Source organism: Guyanagaster necrorhizus (assembly GCF_019112545.1).
Source record: "Guyanagaster necrorhizus MCA 3950 unplaced genomic scaffold BT62scaffold_18, whole genome shotgun sequence".
Classification (NCBI taxonomy): domain Eukaryota; kingdom Fungi; phylum Basidiomycota; class Agaricomycetes; order Agaricales; family Physalacriaceae; genus Guyanagaster; species Guyanagaster necrorhizus.
The window spans coordinates 777854-795916 of NW_025064897.1; the positions used below are offsets into that span (position 1 = coordinate 777854).

The 18063-nt window shown below is 44.0% G+C and overlaps 7 protein-coding genes across 7 annotated transcripts; 4 read left to right on the plus strand and 3 right to left on the minus strand.

The window, feature by feature from the left end:
• Positions 1 to 1105: 1105 nt before the first annotated feature.
• Positions 1106 to 2712, minus strand: BT62DRAFT_1077825 (uncharacterized protein; the record flags this gene model as incomplete). Its single annotated transcript, XM_043179338.1, has 2 exons — positions 1106 to 2220; positions 2363 to 2712. The coding sequence occupies 2 exons, from the start codon at positions 2710 to 2712 to the stop codon at positions 1197 to 1199; spliced, it is 1374 nt and encodes a 457-aa protein (XP_043038004.1). The 3' UTR covers positions 1106 to 1196.
• A 70-nt stretch (positions 2713 to 2782) lies between these two features.
• On the minus strand, positions 2783 to 3243 carry BT62DRAFT_1008156 (uncharacterized protein; the record flags this gene model as incomplete). Its single annotated transcript, XM_043177417.1, has 2 exons — positions 2783 to 3084; positions 3114 to 3243. 2 exons carry the CDS (start codon positions 3241 to 3243, stop codon positions 2783 to 2785), a joined length of 432 nt encoding a protein of 143 aa, XP_043038005.1.
• A 367-nt stretch (positions 3244 to 3610) lies between these two features.
• BT62DRAFT_246950 (uncharacterized protein) lies at positions 3611 to 5047 on the plus strand. The gene is made up of 4 exons (XM_043180216.1): positions 3611 to 4462; positions 4517 to 4588; positions 4642 to 4852; positions 4906 to 5047. Exons 1-3 carry the CDS (start codon positions 3848 to 3850, stop codon positions 4822 to 4824), a joined length of 870 nt encoding a protein of 289 aa, XP_043038006.1. The 5' UTR covers positions 3611 to 3847; the 3' UTR covers positions 4825 to 4852; positions 4906 to 5047.
• BT62DRAFT_246995 (uncharacterized protein) lies at positions 4963 to 5792 on the plus strand. Its single transcript, XM_043180217.1, has one exon. It carries the CDS (start codon positions 5217 to 5219, stop codon positions 5688 to 5690), a length of 474 nt encoding a protein of 157 aa, XP_043038007.1. The 5' UTR covers positions 4963 to 5216; the 3' UTR covers positions 5691 to 5792.
• Positions 5793 to 5814: 22 nt separating this feature from the next.
• Positions 5815 to 8144, plus strand: BT62DRAFT_934151 (uncharacterized protein). Its single transcript, XM_043186676.1, has 3 exons — positions 5815 to 5886; positions 5944 to 7456; positions 7510 to 8144. Exons 2-3 carry the CDS (start codon positions 5954 to 5956, stop codon positions 7954 to 7956), a joined length of 1950 nt encoding a protein of 649 aa, XP_043038008.1. The 5' UTR covers positions 5815 to 5886; positions 5944 to 5953; the 3' UTR covers positions 7957 to 8144.
• Positions 8145 to 9675: 1531 nt separating this feature from the next.
• On the minus strand, positions 9676 to 11147 carry BT62DRAFT_981707 (Aldo/keto reductase; the record flags this gene model as incomplete). Its single annotated transcript, XM_043189621.1, has 7 exons — positions 9676 to 9798; positions 9847 to 10022; positions 10069 to 10269; positions 10320 to 10469; positions 10522 to 10750; positions 10798 to 10879; positions 10927 to 11147. The coding sequence occupies 7 exons, from the start codon at positions 11145 to 11147 to the stop codon at positions 9676 to 9678; spliced, it is 1182 nt and encodes a 393-aa protein (XP_043038009.1).
• Positions 11148 to 12308: 1161 nt separating this feature from the next.
• BT62DRAFT_921290 (uncharacterized protein) lies at positions 12309 to 13452 on the plus strand (the record flags this gene model as incomplete). The annotated part of the gene is made up of 7 exons (XM_043184283.1): positions 12309 to 12361; positions 12422 to 12458; positions 12564 to 12725; positions 12760 to 12869; positions 13019 to 13064; positions 13216 to 13284; positions 13378 to 13452. The coding sequence occupies 7 exons, from the start codon at positions 12309 to 12311 to the stop codon at positions 13450 to 13452; spliced, it is 552 nt and encodes a 183-aa protein (XP_043038010.1).
• Between the last annotated feature and the right edge of the window lie 4611 nt (positions 13453 to 18063).

The following is an 18063-nucleotide window of genomic DNA, read 5'->3' on the forward strand; positions in this document are numbered from 1 at the left end:
CGCGGTGGCGCCTTCGTGAAATACCAAGCAGGAAGAACTCCTTGATTGTTACAGCCATCTTACAGTGCTTGAACCGCATCACCCGATCTCTCCGGCATTCAACGGCTGCCAGTCTGAACATTTAGGTAAGGCGTTTGTCGTGGAAAAGAATCCAACGGTAACTTTAAGACAAAGGTTGCCCAGATCCATGCGACTGGACGCGAACCTGAACGAACATCATGATCATTAATGAACCTGCAGATATGAACGTCACTATTTAGCTTGATACGAAACCAAATAACAGAGAATAGTTCAAGTAACTAACGTTACTGGATCTCTGCGTGCCAGGCAACACGAATACTCAGCTGCCAGCAGTAATTGCGACAGATATTCAAGCCTCGTGCATATTCCCAGATATGTTAACGACGGATGATAACGTACCGTCCAATGTGTGGAGCGGCCTCTAAGATTATCATATGTCGTGTGCAGAAAATAGCCAAGGCGGTTCAACAAAGCAGGAAGAGGAAGCAGATGAGGTAGAAGAGGTATGCATAACTAGAGACTGAGAAGAGAGAGAGAGAAACAGAAACGGGAAGAGGAAAGATCATATCCACTGAAAGACACAATTCAAAGTATCGGCAAGTGGCTTAGCTCGGAGGAGGCCTACACAGTCCAGATGTTCCCTGAGGATTTGTCGGGCTAGAGGCAGAAGTTTCATGCCTTGGTGGAGTGTGAGGATGGATCGGCAAGACTCGTCTTGTTGTCGGAGTACGATCTGGGTCATGAGAGGCGTCAAGAGCGAATGCCATCGTGTTTGAACTCCCTGGCCAGCATGGGGATGATGCCGAAGATACGGTGAGTTGTTGAATGGGGCTGATGTCGCAGTACGAGATGTAGCTTGTTGTGAATTATCGTAGGATGAGGAGGAATGAAACTGTCCCTGAGAGCTCATAGGATTGATGTGTTATCGGTGCTGCAGGAACTGGTTATAGGAACTGGGATTGACTCCAACATGATGAGGTGGTACTTGGAAGACATCACTGTTCGATATCATCATGTTTTGCATGCCACTTTGACCGGCAGCATGAATTGCCTGATTTCGAACTGTGTAGCCTGATACAGGAAGGGGAGGAGGTGGCAGAGGGCGAGGAGGGTTAGGCTCGAATAGTTATCGTGTGTGGTCTGGCATGTTGTATGATACATGAATAGTCGACGGCTTACCGAAAACGATTCTCGTTCTGAACCCAGAATGGGTGTTCCGGAGAGGAATAAGCCACTTCTGCAGCATGTCGCTGGCAGTAGAAAGGATTTTTCAAACGGTTCTGAATGGTGTCCTTCGAGTGAAACCGTATTCTGTCACTGATTAAAATAGACCTCGGGCCCCTTCGGGAGGGTGGTGAGTCAGGATCCTTGCGTTGCCATTGGATTTTGGGAGGAAGAGGTTGGACAGTCGATGACATGTTCTCGAAAGATTCACGAAGGATGAATGGAGGTTGGGGAACAATGCTGTTATCAGAGTAGGTTTTCTTATCGATACCGTCCGCTGGTGGGAAGAGAAATACTTCCTTCCACTTCCCCCCCACACCGAGGTAATGAAGAAAGACAGTATGTCTCTCGTATTCGTCGGAACGTATGTGGCAGTGCCCTGGGTAAAGGATGCCCGGTGTCACTTCGATGACCTGGTTAGGCTGGATCTGAGCTTCGCAGCGAGTATACCCGTTAATGATAGAATCATTAACCACCATGACCCCGCATGGTTGAGGCTTCTCTGCATAGCGAAAGAGACAGACTTTACTCCCACAAGGCGCATTTGCGACGAAAGTCCCTAGATGCAAACGAGGTGAAAAATGAGACACAAATTGGAGATGAAGGACTTCAAAATACCTAGGCAACATAGGCCAATATCTTTCCAGGTTGGAATTATATGTTCGTCCAAACCGCCATTCATCCTCCGACTTCGCAAGCGATTTGAATCGCAGCAACCGTGCTTCAGCCAAGGTAAAAACCGACATATTCTTAGCTCTGCCGCGGGTGGGCTTTAGCATCGATGCCGTCTTTGCCATCATCTCTGCGACAGAACCAAAGGCATCCTCCAGGCACCAATCAATGAGCTGAATGAAAGGTTTGGGAACGGCCTCTTCACAATGGATGGCGTACGTGATACCAGACAAGAAGAGCTCCTGCATTGCCATAGCCATGTTATACAATGTATAAACCGCATTGCCGCTCTCGACGCCCCATCTGGAATATCCCAATGTGTCTCCAAGTCCAAGTCAATGATTTTCAAACTCTGAGGAGAATATTTGGGGCCTTTAAGTCTGTTGTATAAACTCCACGCTGCTCAAAGTCAAGCACAGCATTCATGAGTGTGAGAGCTAGATACTCCTTCTCCTCCATGGTCCATTCGGTACGAAATCCAGGACACCATTGGCAGAACATCCCGGCGAAGGGAATGAGAAATTCGTCAGTTACGGAAGCATCTTTGTCATATGGATCGTCGTAAACAACGAAGTGTCGAACTCTTTCGACAAGGCCAATGATAGGGAGAACATAAGGTGATCCATGGAGGTGGCTGTACATGTCCAGCTCACACTGGAGGATGTCGCGTCGGCGACGTTCGAGTTCGACGTCTTTCCCGAAGTGCAATTCAAGAACTGATCGCTTATAGATCAAATGCGACTTATCAACCTCCACGACACTCACAGTGTCAGAAAAACCAGGTACGTAGATCATTTATATCTCTGTATGCTGAAAAGGGAGGACTCAGTGTATCCGGAGGAGGCGTATAGTGAACCGAGAGGACTTAGTCCGGGGGAATACATGCTGCATCGATATGACAAGGAAGGAGGACGGATGTCGGGGAGATAAATATCCCTCTGGACTGTGTGTCCATGGAAAGGTGGATGGCGCGACGAATGATATCGTTCTGAAAGTCGTTAGACTCGTGTTCGAAATATGACACTGGCGACTTGCGGCAGAGAGTGAGATTTCGGCCATCAAGTCGGAGCCAATGGCAGACGAGTCGCATATTCGGGACCCCAGACCTTGTCCAGGCGTACGAATAGGTGTGAATGACAATGTCATCGACTTGGTCAAGACTTGGTTCTACAAAAATATCAGCAGAGCTTTCTTACGATACCTATGTCCACTTTTTGAACAAAATCCTTCAGGTTTATGGATCAACCCGTCTACCGGAATTCGAATTTCAAAACCTGATATTACTTTAAAAAGCGGTAAAGTAGTACGTAGCTGGACTCGAGGCATCGATTCTGGACTCACTTTATCTCAGAATTTGATTTATTTGACCCGTCGATCCGACGCTTAAACAAATATTCTTCCCATTCTACTACAGCGCGTTGGCCGATATCTCTGCATGCCAGAATTCAGGACGTGATTGCTGTGCAATGCCGTGACCACTTCAGATTCGTCTCAATCACACGAGCGACATGTTCGGCGTGTTTCTATCCTGCAACAGTTCAAACATAATCTACCTTTCACTGCTCGCCTTTCACCGCATTACTATTCTACTATTCTGCGCTGTGGAACGCGTGTTCTCCCTCAACGCGTCTGTCACGCACCAGTCACCGATCGAGGAAAGGTCGGTCGGTATAAAACAAACCATGGATCGGCCAAAAGAACACATACACTCTTGACCAAAGACCACCACCGTTGTTTCCTGTTCGGGTTCCTGTTGGCTACGTTCTTGTCCATCTTTACGTCGATATATAAAGCCTATGGGCCAACTGTCGGCCTCAATCTCAGCTGGGAAGCACCATCCTTCCTCGCAGACACCCTCCCCCGTCATACCGTCAAGGTCAATGTCACATTCGGCGTGGTAGCACTCCTAGACGAAGTTCTACCATCTTGGATGGCCGCGATGACCATCGAACCAACCTTCATTGAAATCGCCGAAGACCCTAGGGGTGCCGTACCGTTTGTCGAGCCGACAATGTTCACGCCGACTTCAACAACGGTTATAGAACACCAGACTAGTGACGAACCCTTGTCCAAGGTCATGCAAGTGGTGCTGACGCTGGAGATAGTAACGGCATTGGTGCTTTCGACATTCGCCGTCGCGGTGGTAGCTTGTGTGTTTGTGGTTAGGCGGGTGTCCAGACCAGCCAGTGGTCCCTTTTCCTCTACTGCTGCCTCCCGTCTCCCGCCTTTTTTGTCACTTGTCCAAGCTCTTGGGATTACTTCTTCGACCCGCTCGTCCTCCTTTCCGTCGTGGGAATGGCCATCACTTGTGGTCTCTTTGTTCTGCATAACCTTGACTCCGGCGTACCTCCATCCGCCCTCGACTTACCTCTCCCAACCATTTGATGATATATGTCAATATGTCGCAATCATGGCTATCCTTGCGATTGTTCCGACTGTATCGTTCATCCCATGGAGGAAGGTGCCTCGAGGCGGGGTGGTAGATATGCCCACGGCGGATTGTGTAGAGAACGACGCAGGTTCACTGCTAGTTTCAAATCACGAGGTGATTGTCATATACCATAATCTATCCTTCCGTTTCTCAGTGGTATACTTTCAGGTAAAGAGCAATATGGCATCCCTCCCATTTCGCAACCTCGCCGACTTTTCCCTGAATATTCCTCAGGCCCAGGTGAGCGTTCATTTAATCCCTTTGGTGTACCGACTACCATGTATGTGTTGTAGGACACATCCGTGACTACCGAGTCGATTTCGGAACAGGCCACCCTCAGCTTGTACGTCACGGTCCCGGCGCAGAACTCGATATCACGCGCCATGAATGGGGACATCGCTGTAGGCCATGATACCCTCGGCTCTGTAGGCTTTTATACTGGCTTAGCATCGAGCCTCGATATAAGTGCGAAGTGATCCCTCAACGCGTAGAGCACGTCGTTGCGTGAGCTTTATTCTACTAGTTGCAATTTTTTATGATTCTGACATTATTCTCAGCTAGTCTGCTCCCCGTCCCTTTGATGAATCGGCCAGTAAGAAATACCAATGAAACATGGAGATGACGAGGATGTGTACTACACAAACTACTACGTTGCCGCGATGGGTTGTTAGGGACGACCAACTGGTCACTGGGGAGGCTGGTGCGCTGACGAGTTTACCAGTCTTTCCTCTATCCCTGGCAGATGAGGAACGTTGGAGAACGGTAATGGTCGCCGGCCCATTACCGTTCTCCGAGGTCCCTCGGAGGGAGCGTTGACTGCCAGTAGTTGACGTGTCCTGTGCCGCTAACACCTCATCCCTCCGCGTGCATGACAAAATATGACATCCTTTGGCTTCCTCCTGCTTTTCCGCGTTTCTCGGTCGCCTCATCGTCAATGTGGACATTTGCTCAGGACTTCCGCAGGCTTGCTCTTCGCTTCCGAATTTCTTTACGATCTTTGATCATCGACTTGCATATCTATCTGTCGACATTCTACGCTCGTTCAACCTATCATTATTCATATCTATCATTCCTACGCCTTGGGACTTGCATATATATCCTTCGGCGTCTATCTTCATCCTATTATCATTACTATCTATCACTTCTATGCACCGTATACCTCACTTCTCTCTGGGATCCTTGGATTTTCTTTTTCTTTTTCTTTTTCTTTTTCTCTTTCATAAAACCCTCATCAATATCTAAGTTAGCTGTACAAGGGTTGGCAATGAGTACACACCTTGACTTTGCGTTGTTTGCATGTTCTACAACCACTTCGTGTCTTATGGTGCGGGTGAATTGGTAGCATAGTGAATGCTGTGGTCGAAAAAGCAACTCCAAATTGTGAACGATTCCAGCGTTAGCTCCGATCCCAATTAACCTTGAAATGACTCGGATGGATAAGTTCCTCGGTGGCGGTGCAAGGTGCCTTTCTCTTCTAGCCATGACCTCAGATGACGGACTCAGTATCCCGGGGCCACAAAGGACATCACAGGACAAAGGCATCATTCTTTCTTCTTTGTGTCACCAGACATTATGCTAATGAAGCGTCGACACAGCAACCCCCAAATGTCTCTAACCGTCCATCATTATACCAATGGCAACATCGACCAGGAATCTCTATTATTTACTGCTAGACGGCTCGCTCTCAAAGGGACCTGGCTCACGCCTCCATTTCTCCGTACCTTGCGCTTAAATTTTGATGCTCAATGGGAATATGCCATTTCCCCGCCAGTTTTCGATGCGGGAAAACATACTCGTCGGCCACTCAGAGACTGGGGCGATTTGGAGCAAGACGGAGACGAAGGAAAGGGGCTCGAAGAGCTTGAGGAATGGGTACCGTGGTCGCGAGAAGATCTACGTTCCCGGGTGCAGGAGTACAGGGACGTAGAGATGGAAGAAGCTGATACAGGATTTATCGTTACCGACGATGATGAAGAACAGCCATACGACCCTTCGAAACGACTCGTCCTGGACGCACATTTCGTTACCCCCAATGATGGTTCTGACACGAGGTCGAAACATCCTTCTATCTCGCCCTCGACCTTGCGGCGAAACGGCGTTCACCCTTTTCGGCGGTTGGCCGAAAGAGGAGAAAGCAATGCAGCCTCGACCTCCTCGAAACCAGGTTTAGAAGGTGAAGGAAATTTGAGCTTCATTGGAGACGCTGATAATGAGGGATTCGATGAAGCCGATACGGGATTCCACATAGACGAGGGTGAGATGGAGGAAGATATGAGCTTCGGTTTCGTCCTTTCCGAGGCAACTGGTATCTCCTTCACCTGGGGTGCTGATGTCCACAAAGTGGACGAGGATGAAATGAACACGGCATTCGTTGATGAACGTCCGTCTGCTGAAGACGAGGAGGAAGATGAGGCGTGTGTGGCATTAGACCTTCTTTTATCATCTCAAGAAAGCAAGGAGAAGGATTTCAATCTGCCACGTAGGGTTTCAGAAGCCTTACGTGGCAGAGAAGATAAAGCTGTCTTTGAGCATGGATGGTCGGCCGAAGCTGACACCGGATTTCATATCGAGGATCACGACGAGGATTACACGGACAGCCAATTTTTCCTCCCGTCCATTGATCATAGTCGATCCAACAATGAGGCGAGCACAGCTCACGTAGAGGGAGACAGAAACTCTTCATCTGTTGACGGGTCCTTCCCTGACGCACCCATTGAACCGCCAGATGAAAGCCCAGATATCCTGATGTTGGACGATGATGAAAACGAAGACGAAGACGCGAATACGGGGTTCGTCAACTTCAAAGCCAATCTGGATGCAGACGAAGAGGACGAAGAAGAAGACATCGACTCTCGGTTCATTCTGTCGGATGCAGACATACAATATCACAATGGCTCTATCAGTGAAATCCTGGATGCCGATGATTTCACTGTGCAGGATGTGAAAGAAGAAGAGGAGGGGGAAACAGAGAATCATGTCGAGGGCGAGTACGAAGAAGATAGGATCTCAGAATGGGTCACTGTCGTAGATGAAGACGATTCCAAAGTTCGCGATCCAAACGATGATGATTACGAGTATAAAGAACATCCCTCTAGGCTCATACCCATCGTATGTTATCTCCGCTCTCCTCCGCCTTCCCACTCATCATATTCATATACCAGCCTCAAACTATCATCTCGAAATTGCTTACATCGCCTGTCCATACTCCGCAACGCTTCTTGGAGAAGTATCAATCCCTCTCTGCCCGCGTTGACTCTCTGGGGTCTGGCCTGGGGTGGATAATCCCTGTCACCACTCCTGGTGGGGTAGTGCTCGTTGACGGACACGAGGCCCCTGGGCTTTGGACGCCCCGCTCCCTAGCAGCCTTTTGGTCTTTCCTGTGCGAGTCATTGCATAAGGAAACAGGGATGGGTGTGGCGTACGACTATTTTGGAGGGAATGGGTATTTTTTCAAGCTGTATCATGACGCGAGGCTCAGCGTGTTGTTGAGGGGACGGCTGGATGAGTGGGTTTGGAGGGCTGGGGACGAGGAGGGTGGTGTAAGGATGTTCCAAGGTTTGCGATTGTCGCTACTCGATGCGGTCAATGAGGAGGTCGGCGTCTGGTGAAATTGGCTCTATCTATATCTATTTTCTATGTTGAATTAGGTTAACCATCTGTCGGGTTTCCTCTGGCTATGTAGCTCGCTGGGTTGGTTCTACTCCCTCTGCATCATAACAGCAGATCTTCAGGACATCGGAATCGGCCATAGATCGCACGCACCCTGATGAAGAAGTTCTACAGGTGTCGTTCAGAGGAAAATAAAGTTGATGGCGATTAATGATCTAATAAAATTTTCTCACGGCAAACGTAGCAACTACCATAGCTGCCTTCAAATAACCGGGTGGGTCTGCTGGTGTAAAAGATCCCCTCTCAAGCGGGTTGTAGCCATGCCTAACGAAACTGCTCCCAGTCGTACTTGGAGTTCTACCTCTCCGGGGTGTACCCGAATTGGCAGATTTGCAAGCCAGAGAGCAAAATCGTCGATCATGACGCCTCACACGATGCAAAAACCTACGTTTTCGACTACAATGGTGGACTTCGATGGTTCGGCGTCAGAGTACCATTGAACGAATTTCCTCGTATCGACGTTCCACTGTATCACCAAACAGCTAGGGACCTGGGCTGGCAATGCATCCAAGTAAATCATGACAGATCCCACTCTCGATTCTTCGATACCCGTCCAGACGAGCTACCGCAGCTACCTAAGGAGACAATAGTCCCTCCTGATGGCGTCCCTGTCGTCAACTTGGATGGCCTCACTCATTATTCGCTGCCGGATTTCAGGCTTTTCTTGTTTCGAGTCAACGGCGAACTCTGTCTGCAAGTTCAGCACCGAAGTTCACCCTGACTCCAGCATTGATGAAGAACTGGTCAATTACCATTGTCTCCGCGACTCTCCTTACGTTCTCCCCTTGCGCGGAGTCACTAGCCAGCGCTACTTTACCGTCGATCCCCGGTGTCCTTCCTCAAAGGAGACCTTGACGGAATACTACTTCCGTTCATGGGTGTCCATTCTACTCTGTGGATTCATCGCGAATGGGATATGCATGAGAAGGAAATATTAACTGTCGAGGTCATTGACGCTGCATGCGACATCGAATCCCGTGGCATCTTCCTCAGTGATCTGAAGAGCGCAAACACTTTGTTAACGCCCACTGGACTCAAAATTATCGATCTGGACACCAAACTCATAACTTTCAAGGACTGGGGTCCGCATGAATTTCTCATTGATCGACCTAGAGCAAAGACTGCGAATGCGCTGAGTGCTACACTTTACAAGCTTTTCGCTGAACACGGTCCTGATCACGACGGTCCTCGTCCTAAGTCTTCCCCCAAAATCTGGTTGCCGGTTGAAACTTAGTCACATCAGTATTTGCTAGTTATCTAGTAATTCACCACACCTATGCCATAGTACTAGTATTATGGACATTCATATATCACAGAAAGTCTTTCCGCAATACTGACAGCCTTTTCGGGACCGAGAAAGGCTTTCCTAAAACAAACTTTTCGAGATTTTCTTTTTTGCTGTGATGTGCTAATATTGATGTCTTTTTGAGTCATGTCCTCCTGTAAGTACTTGTTACTTTAATGGTCCATTCAACGATCATTATCACCGGCGAAAGGTCTCTAGGTGAAACACTGTATAATTTGAAGTAGTGGGTGGACCGATTCCAGCTTTACTAAGCTTCAAGCTTCATTCGCCGTACGTTACTGTTAACAGTATTTCCATATATCAAATTCATTATACAGAGTATTACAGTGTCGGCGTACATTCTCAACAGTGGTTAGATCCTCCAATCTTTCAAACTACGCTTGACATCTGCCGGTCGGATAGCCTGACGAACAGGCTGCTTCACCATTTGAGCGGTACTAACAAATCCGAAAAAGTCGTATTTTGATCCATCCCCCTAAGCGCAATTGAGTACGATTCATTTGTGGGTAGTAATATCACATACGATCATATTATTGGGGAATCCGGGATCGAATGGGCGCGCACTTTCCAAGAATGCTATGTTTTCTTCCGTGAGGGTGATGTCCAATGCCTCGATATTGGCCTTCAAGTGCTCAACCTTCCTGCCGCCGATGGTGGGGAAGACATACGGCCCCTTTTGCATCACGTAGGCAATGGCCACTAAAAAGACTGAGAGAGCGGCAACCGACACAAGCGGAACACAAACCAGCAGTGATGCTCTTGGCGCTAACTTCGTGAGTAACTACTTCCAGCGCATTGCACATGGCCTTTTCTTCTTCGCTGCGCTCCCACCTCTGCGTCACCATACTTTCTCGGCCCTTCTCACCTGTCGTGCATCGGCGTTCCTCTTCTTCGTCAGTTCGAAGGCGCTCGCCACACAGGACGTCCCACGGAGCAAGTGCGAGACCTATCAATCGTTTAGAGTGGAGAGATCGATTAGAAAAAGCGCATACATACCCAAAGAGCGAGCCATTGGTATGATCTCACGCTCGAAGGAGCGGTCCATGACATTCCAGTGGCCTTGGTAGATCACAAATGGCGTCTTTCCATGATCCCGGACGTACTGGTTGGCTTGAGCGACCACCCATGCTGGAGTGTCGGAATTCCCTTTTGGAGCGGAGTGATATGAGCATCAGGGTATATTCAGCCTCAGAGACACGTACTAGGTAGAGAACCTTGCCCTGTAGAACAAGATTGTGCAGACTATCCATCACCTCTTCAAGCGATGTATCCCAGTCCCACCAGTGGAGATAGAGGATATCAATATACGACGTGCGCAGCTGCTTCAGACTCGTAGTGGTGCTATTCTGAAGAGACTTGGCGTTGTTCCCGACGAAGTTGACTTTTTGCTTGATGTGGTCATTGCCTCCATGGTAGTTCATTGTGTACTAGCAGGAATGTCAGCGACGGCACAATGCGGAAAATATGGATGGACCTTTGTCATAATAATGAGCTGTTCACGAATACCACGTTGTTCGGCCCATTCTCCTATAAATCTTTCAGAATCACCGTCTTGGCTGCAGGAAGATTAGTAGGACAAAACCAATCGTAAAGAGAAACCTACTAGTTATTAGCGGAGTCGATAAAGTTTCTGCCCATGTCGAAATAAGCGTCCAACAGCTCGAAACTGGATTCCTTGTTCATGGTACCGAATGCTGCCCCCCACTTTTCCCCGATGCTCATACCCCCGAGCTGGATGGGAGATACTCGTATGCCTGCTCTAGAAGAAAGAACGCGGTATATACAGAGGCCAGTCGGAGGAGACGGTGCTGGTGGGAAAGACATGGCGGTCGTTGAGTGAGATGAACATAATTACATGAAATTAGGAGTCACATCCAGGACACGAAGAAATATTATCGGGTGTTTGAAATGCGACTTTTGGTGAATTATAGGTCCGTCTTTCGTGTCCTTGGCATGTATTGGAGAATATCCGTACTACAGTATACCCGGTTCAACTTTTCCCGATCGTCACTCGTTCTTACTTACCTTATATACATATATCACCTCCTGTCCCTACTCAATCACTATAAAGCCTTGCCATAGTTACCCATGTACCTCAGTCGTTTCACCATCGCTGCATCCAACTGAGGTGCATATACCCTACAGTGTTTGCTTACTATGTTACTCACTCTTGTTTGCAGTATGTACTTATATTCTCCTGTCATTAGGTTATGAGGCCCTGTTGCCTATAATTCAGTGTTCAAACCTCTTGTATGATGAGTGGGTATTCTGTGACTGACTCATCCACTCCCAAATCGTTCTCAATGTCCTTGACTCTTGTTAAATCGAGAATGATCGAGCATGATCGATCGTATGAAATCTAGTATACCGGACTCGGCATCAATCCGGAAAAGTCCGGAAACTTTGAGATGATCAAAGTACTCAAGTTAGTTCATTGTTGACTGAGCACAGAGACTCTGGGGCAGTGTAGGAACTTACTAGAATACTATATAAACACATCACTTATAGTATATAAGTAGCTAGAATTTTTCCAATATGAAGAAACTTGCTACAAACCCCAACTACAGTTGTGTAATACAACTCTTCTATACTCATCTACAACTCTTATCTCAATCCCAAACCTCAACAGATTATGGAATCCGACCCTACAAACATACATTGATGATATAACACACACAACCACTTGCTTTACACAACTTACACATTTTCTAGTCATACATTATGTTTACACCATCTGATTCCATTCCATCATTGTTATTTTGCTTTGGGCTCTTATGGGAAAACAATTGGATTATATAGAAGCATTGAGTGACAGATATACTATAAGAATGAGGTCTCATGAAGTATGCCAAAGGAGGAGAAGCAAGGCTAGTGCCTGCAGACTCCAAGAAATCAACAGAAGATGAAATAGAGAAAATGCAGAAATAGGACAAGGTGGACAGAAAAGCATAGACACAAATTGAGCTGATACTGAGTGATTCACAGATGATTCAAATTTCTGGAGCCATTACAACAGCTGATATGTGGAAGCAGCTGAAGTTAGTGAAAGAAGCTAGAAGGAAGTTGGGGATACTCTCATTTTGTTACTGTCTTTATAGGACAACTGCAGATGAATCTACTGATATTGTAGAGCATGTAACTGAAATGTGATGCATACAGAAGGAGTTAGACATACTCAGAAGTCATGTTTCAGATGATGACTTTCTTATGCTGCTGATAACTTCACTGTCTGAATCCTAGAACCAATTTATGACTGCATACCTTGGTTCTACAGAGAATAATCCAACTGTAACATCTCATGAATTTATAGCCATTATTTTAGAGGAAAACAGATGTCAATTGGAGAAGGCAGGAGGCAAGGAGAGTGCACTATATGGCCATAAGAGGAAAATTCCATGGAAAGTATTGAATTTGTCAAAGAGAAGTGATAATTCAGATGAAGATTCTTGCTGAAATTGCAAGAAACCTGAACATCAAGCAAAGGATTGCTGGTACAAAAGTGGCAGAACTGAAGAGAAAGGTTCAGGCAAACAAGAAGAAAGAAAGGTCAAACCAGATAAAGAAAATAAGTACTAATCAAGACTTGACAAATTCCTACTACAACTTGCAGACCAGTCTAAAATTTGCAAAGGATGATTGACTTGCAGACTCTGAAACTACACTGCACATCTGTAATAACATCCATTCATTCATAGACTTCACACTCTTGATGGAATTCTCAATCAGTGGGATAGGAAATCAGTCAGTTAAAGCCCTAGAATGAGAAGCAGTAGTTTTAGAAGCTACAGTGGACAAAAACACATTCATACATCATCTCAAAGACACTCCATATGCTCCAAATGCAATTAACAATCTCATATCTATTAGCTGACTTGATGATGCTGGACTGAAGGCCAAATTCTTCAATAGAGAAGTAACATTCCTTTATAACAGTGGTGCAGTGCTAGCAAAGAGAAAGAATGTAAATCAACTTTACCTCATGAAAATGTAAGCATAAATGAATCCAGAGAGGTCACATATTACTAAAGGAAGTGAAAACACTTAGAATTCATAGCATCTTCAATATGAGCATCTTGGAAAGAAGGGATTAAAGCAACTAGAGAAGGATGGTATCATTTCAGTTGACTAAGACTCACCATCATTATCCCAATGCAAGGCATGCATACTATCAATGAACAACAATCTACCAGTATGATAAGTAATCAATGAGTAGTAATATAATTAAAATATGCATCTCAGTCTTTACTCATAATAGTGATAAAAGACTGGGGTGTGAATAAAAGAAGACAGATGGAAGTAAGTATAGAAATAATCAAGCAGAAATGTATGAACTTATAAGTAAATTTAGAATGAATGGATCAGTAACCCAATAAATAGGCATATGGCTGAATCTGTTGAATGAAACACATAATACCTGACATAATCCTGACTATATTGTATACCATTCATTACAGACTCTTTTGTTTTTCTATATCCATAAACTTTATTCTGACAGTATATATACTATGTAGTTACTTCTGCAACCTCAGTTGTTTCACCTGTACTGTGCCAACTGAATTCTGATTATATTGTTCATCTTACATTAAGTTATGTGGCCTCATCCTAGCCTCTAAACCAGTTAAAGAGAACATGCAGTACAATTTACCTACAAGAGCAACTCAATACCCATAACTATTTATATGAATAACTGTAAACTCTAACCATGTTGACAATGAGCCTTTCTATTACTCAACTCTCCAAAGCCTTCCAGTTCAATAGAAAGAACCTTGCATTTTGGCAGGTTAAGATCACTGAAATTATCAGTGATAAAAGCTTATGGGGATATGTGCATGAGACAATTCTATATCCACCTACCACTGAGGCAACTATAGGCACAACATCAACTACTGTATCACTCCCATCAGATCTCACACTACTATACTTGTCCACACCATTGTATGATGAATGGAAATTCTATGACTCCCACATATGCTTGCATATCATTCTCAATGTCTCTGACTCTATTGAATTAGAGGTTAAAACAATGAGCACAGTAAAGAAGGCATAAGACTCACTAATAGACATCTATACTATTCCAAACAATATAGCACTATCTGAAGCTCAATAGATTCTTCAGAACACAGAGAATATAAAGAGTGCCAATATGAATGCTCACATCCAGGACCTCCACATAAAGCATACTGCTATTAATAACTTGTCTGAAACTGAACAGGAATTAACCAATAAAGATTTCCAAGGAATCATCATATGCTTCCTCTCTCACAGTGCAAACTAGCTCTTGATCATACCTTCTTTGTACTAATGCAAGACATCAGTTCATAAATGTTCAACTCACAATATTACAGATTGTTATTGGTCTGAGAGAGGAAAAGAGAGTTAGTTCCCTGACAATTTCAGAAGGAATAGATGGAATAACTAGGCAAATAACACAATATCCAGCATACAAGCAGTGACAGCTCTCAACATATTCCAGGCAAACATGACAATAGCCCATATTCTCTATTGCATTTATAGCACATATAACAATGAATGGTGATAAGACTAGCCAAGATGTGATGGTAAAGGAGGTGCTGCTCAAAGGAGATGTTACAGTATTCACTAGAGAGGATAATACCACATATACTCATCAGGCCAGAGATGAGCTGAGTGATGAGGAGATGCTGCATCTTGAAGATGTCAATAGCAACTCAGATGACTCAGATTAATTTGAGATAATCTGTTTACTAACCAATTCAGATTTTGAGGAGATTACTACCTCATCTATTTTAGAGTTTGATATACTTGATCTTAAGGAGATTGATAATAAAGCTCTGAATCTGGATCTCAGCCTCTTTGAGGTAAAGAAATTTATGTGATACACCTGTGACATACAAAGCATATGTATCAACAATGTTCAAGAGATAGAAACCAATCAAATCACTGCACTTTATGGATTCACAGGCTAGCAACCACTTTATAAAGGACTGAAAGAGTTTCACAGAGTATGCAGTACAGCTATTTCATGCTGGCTTCTTAGCAAAGCAGCTAGAGACCAGATTTGCAATTCTGAGAGTGGAAACAGCTAATAAACTATTCTGTTATATTAGATCTGCTCAGCATGTGATCCTATATATGTGATAAACTGATGCTGTATCATATTCATAGAGTCATATCAGAGTCTACTTCTTTGTGTAGTTGGTATGTGTCAAGGCTCTAGAATAGCTAAGCTCAAGAGAAGAGAAGTACAGAATAAACTTATAGCTCAAAGCTAGACTACTACAGTGAAAGCTACCCTACTTATATACTGTCTGGATCATGATAAATATAATAGCTGCCTATTGTACTATTCTGTGCTATGCTGCTTGTTCTGCCTGGTCATTGGAGAGTAGACAATAGAGTGTTGTCCATGGGTGAAGTGACCAAGTACAATGGCACTTGCCTGTCTGTTGTGATTACATAATCTCTCTACACCTACAGGTAGTTGCTCAAGATAAGAAAAAATCATAACATCATCCCTCTACTAAGACCATCATTCTGATGGGTTAATTAATGAAAATTTTATAGTCACATATAGCATCATCTGCATTTATATCATATTCATATATCTATTGGTTAGATTCTGGTCTATAACCCTTTCACTTAACCAAGTAGTAGACAACAGTTCAGATGCTCCCATTATGTGCCTGAACCTTCTGTAGTTTATGGTCAAAAATCTACTCTACCTCATAATGTTCTTTGTTTTTGATCAAATTGGGCTCTGAAGAAGGAGAGGTTTTCTGGTTAGGAAAGGTGGATGTGACATAAGAAGTAAGGAGTGTTTCATTGAAAACTGGGTGAACATGCCAGAAATCAGGTAGTTTTAGATGGTATGTGGAGGTACTGACTTTTGTCAGAATCAAAAATGGTTCAGTGCATTTGTCAGCAAGTTTACATTTCAGATGAGGAAAGTGAAGATTGGTGGTGTCTAGTCAGACCTTATCATTGATAGAATAGTCATGCAAAAGTCAGTGGTGTTTATCATATTGTGTTGAGATAGCAATCTCAAGCAAGTATAAGAATATACTTGAAGATACAATGCCAGTCAGTGGCAGCTGACTTAGATCATGATCCAGACTTATTTAGTATTTTGTAGAAAGATCTCAAAGTAGTACAGAATGTATTTAAGTAGAACATCTCTCTCTTGAGAAGCTAATTCTAATCCTCTGTATATTATTCTGCTCTCTACTTACAACAGATTATAGGCTTTAGCTATAACTGAACTTATATCACTACTCACTTTGCACTCTTTTGTACTTTACATACACATATAGGATCATATAGATAGTCAGTCCATATACAGAATTGATTCCCTTAAGAGCCCAGAAAATTACCTGACATGAAAAATCAAGATGATTGATATCCTAACTGATTTAGAACTAATTGATTATGCAGATGAAAGCACTCTGGCCCTAGCAGACATGACACTAGTGGCAGATTGGAAGAAGAGTGATAGAAAAGCTTTTTTGACAATAAGATTATGGGTTTCAGATGGTCTGCTGATATATATTGCTGGTTCAAAGACTTCAGCAAAAGCCTGGGAAGCTCTGAAAGATATGTATGAGTCCAGGGGACCTATGAGAATTGTCTTTGTCAGAAGGAAATTCTTCAGAGCTCAGTGTAAAGAAGAAGGAAACATAGAGGAGCATATTAAGACTATAAGGTCCCATCAGAAGGAGCTGGCATCCTTTAAGCAGAAAGTTGAGAAGAAAGACTTCTCTATTACACTGCTTATATCACTACTGGAATCATGGAATTCATTCATCCCATCAGTGAATACTGCTGACTTGAAAGATTCTTACAAGTTGATTTTCTGAATTCTTCAAGAAGACATTCAATTAAAGAAAAAGACTTCTGATCAGACTATGACACTTGCAGCATATGGCAAGAAGTCCAATCTGAAAGTCACATGTTACAGATATGAGAAAACTGGTTACATCAGAATAAATTGCTCAAATAGGAAGAAGAATTTCAGAAAGTCATAGAAAGAGAAGAGAAGGGGCTAGACTCAGGCATATATTGCCAAATCAGACTCAGAAGAAGATGACTATGCATTTTGTGCAATGGATGTTGCACTTACCTCACTCTCAGGAGTATCATAGCTAGAGGACTTTGGCACTATCAGACATATAGTTAAAAATAGATTATATTTTTCTGACTATGTTGAGACCCCAGGACATAAAGTTATTGGTGTAAGCAAATCCAAAAGCTTAGAAAGAGAAACTGTTAAGATTAAAATAGTTGAAGGAGAAAAGATCACTCCAGTCACACTAAAGAAGTGTATTCACTGTCCTGACACACCATTCAATCTTATATCACTAGAGTGCATCACTGATGCTAGATTTGAACTCAAATTTAAAGAATCCAGAATAAATATTATTTCACCATATAGCAAGATAATTGGCCATGGAGATAAAATATCAAAGCTGTATAGCCTTGATATCTGTTAAGCCTAAATTCCATGTGACAATCAACACATGATAAACAGTTTGGTATCTCACACTTCGGGTATGTCCGACTGAGTTCACTGATGTGATGAGAGTGTTGTGGGGTCAAGGCATTGCAAGTAGCAGGAGCTCGAGATAAGATGGTGAAGTAAAACTTTAGTTCGAGACTGGGGTATTACAGTGAGAACTAAGCTACTTAAATACTGTTCTGTTATCACATTATAAATAACTGTTCACAAAAGATATTGTCTGCTGTAGAGCTGTTTCCCCTACCATTG

Excerpts from the sequence above, each read along its gene's own strand:
- BT62DRAFT_246995 (XM_043180217.1), top strand. The coding sequence starts at position 5,217 with ATGACAAAATATGACATCCTTTGGCTTCCTCCTGCTTTTCCGCGTTTC.
- BT62DRAFT_246950 (XM_043180216.1), top strand. The coding sequence starts at position 3,848 with ATGGCCGCGATGACCATCGAACCAACCTTCATTGAAATCGCCGAAGAC. Across the intron at positions 4,463-4,516 it reads TGCTAGTTTCAAATCACGAG|GTAAAGAGCAATATGGCATC; the intron begins GTGATTGTCATA and ends GTATACTTTCAG. Across the intron at positions 4,589-4,641 it reads TGAATATTCCTCAGGCCCAG|GACACATCCGTGACTACCGA; the intron begins GTGAGCGTTCAT and ends TATGTGTTGTAG.
- BT62DRAFT_934151 (XM_043186676.1), top strand. The coding sequence starts at position 5,954 with ATGTCTCTAACCGTCCATCATTATACCAATGGCAACATCGACCAGGAA. Across the intron at positions 7,457-7,509 it reads CCTCTAGGCTCATACCCATC|CCTCAAACTATCATCTCGAA; the intron begins GTATGTTATCTC and ends TTCATATACCAG.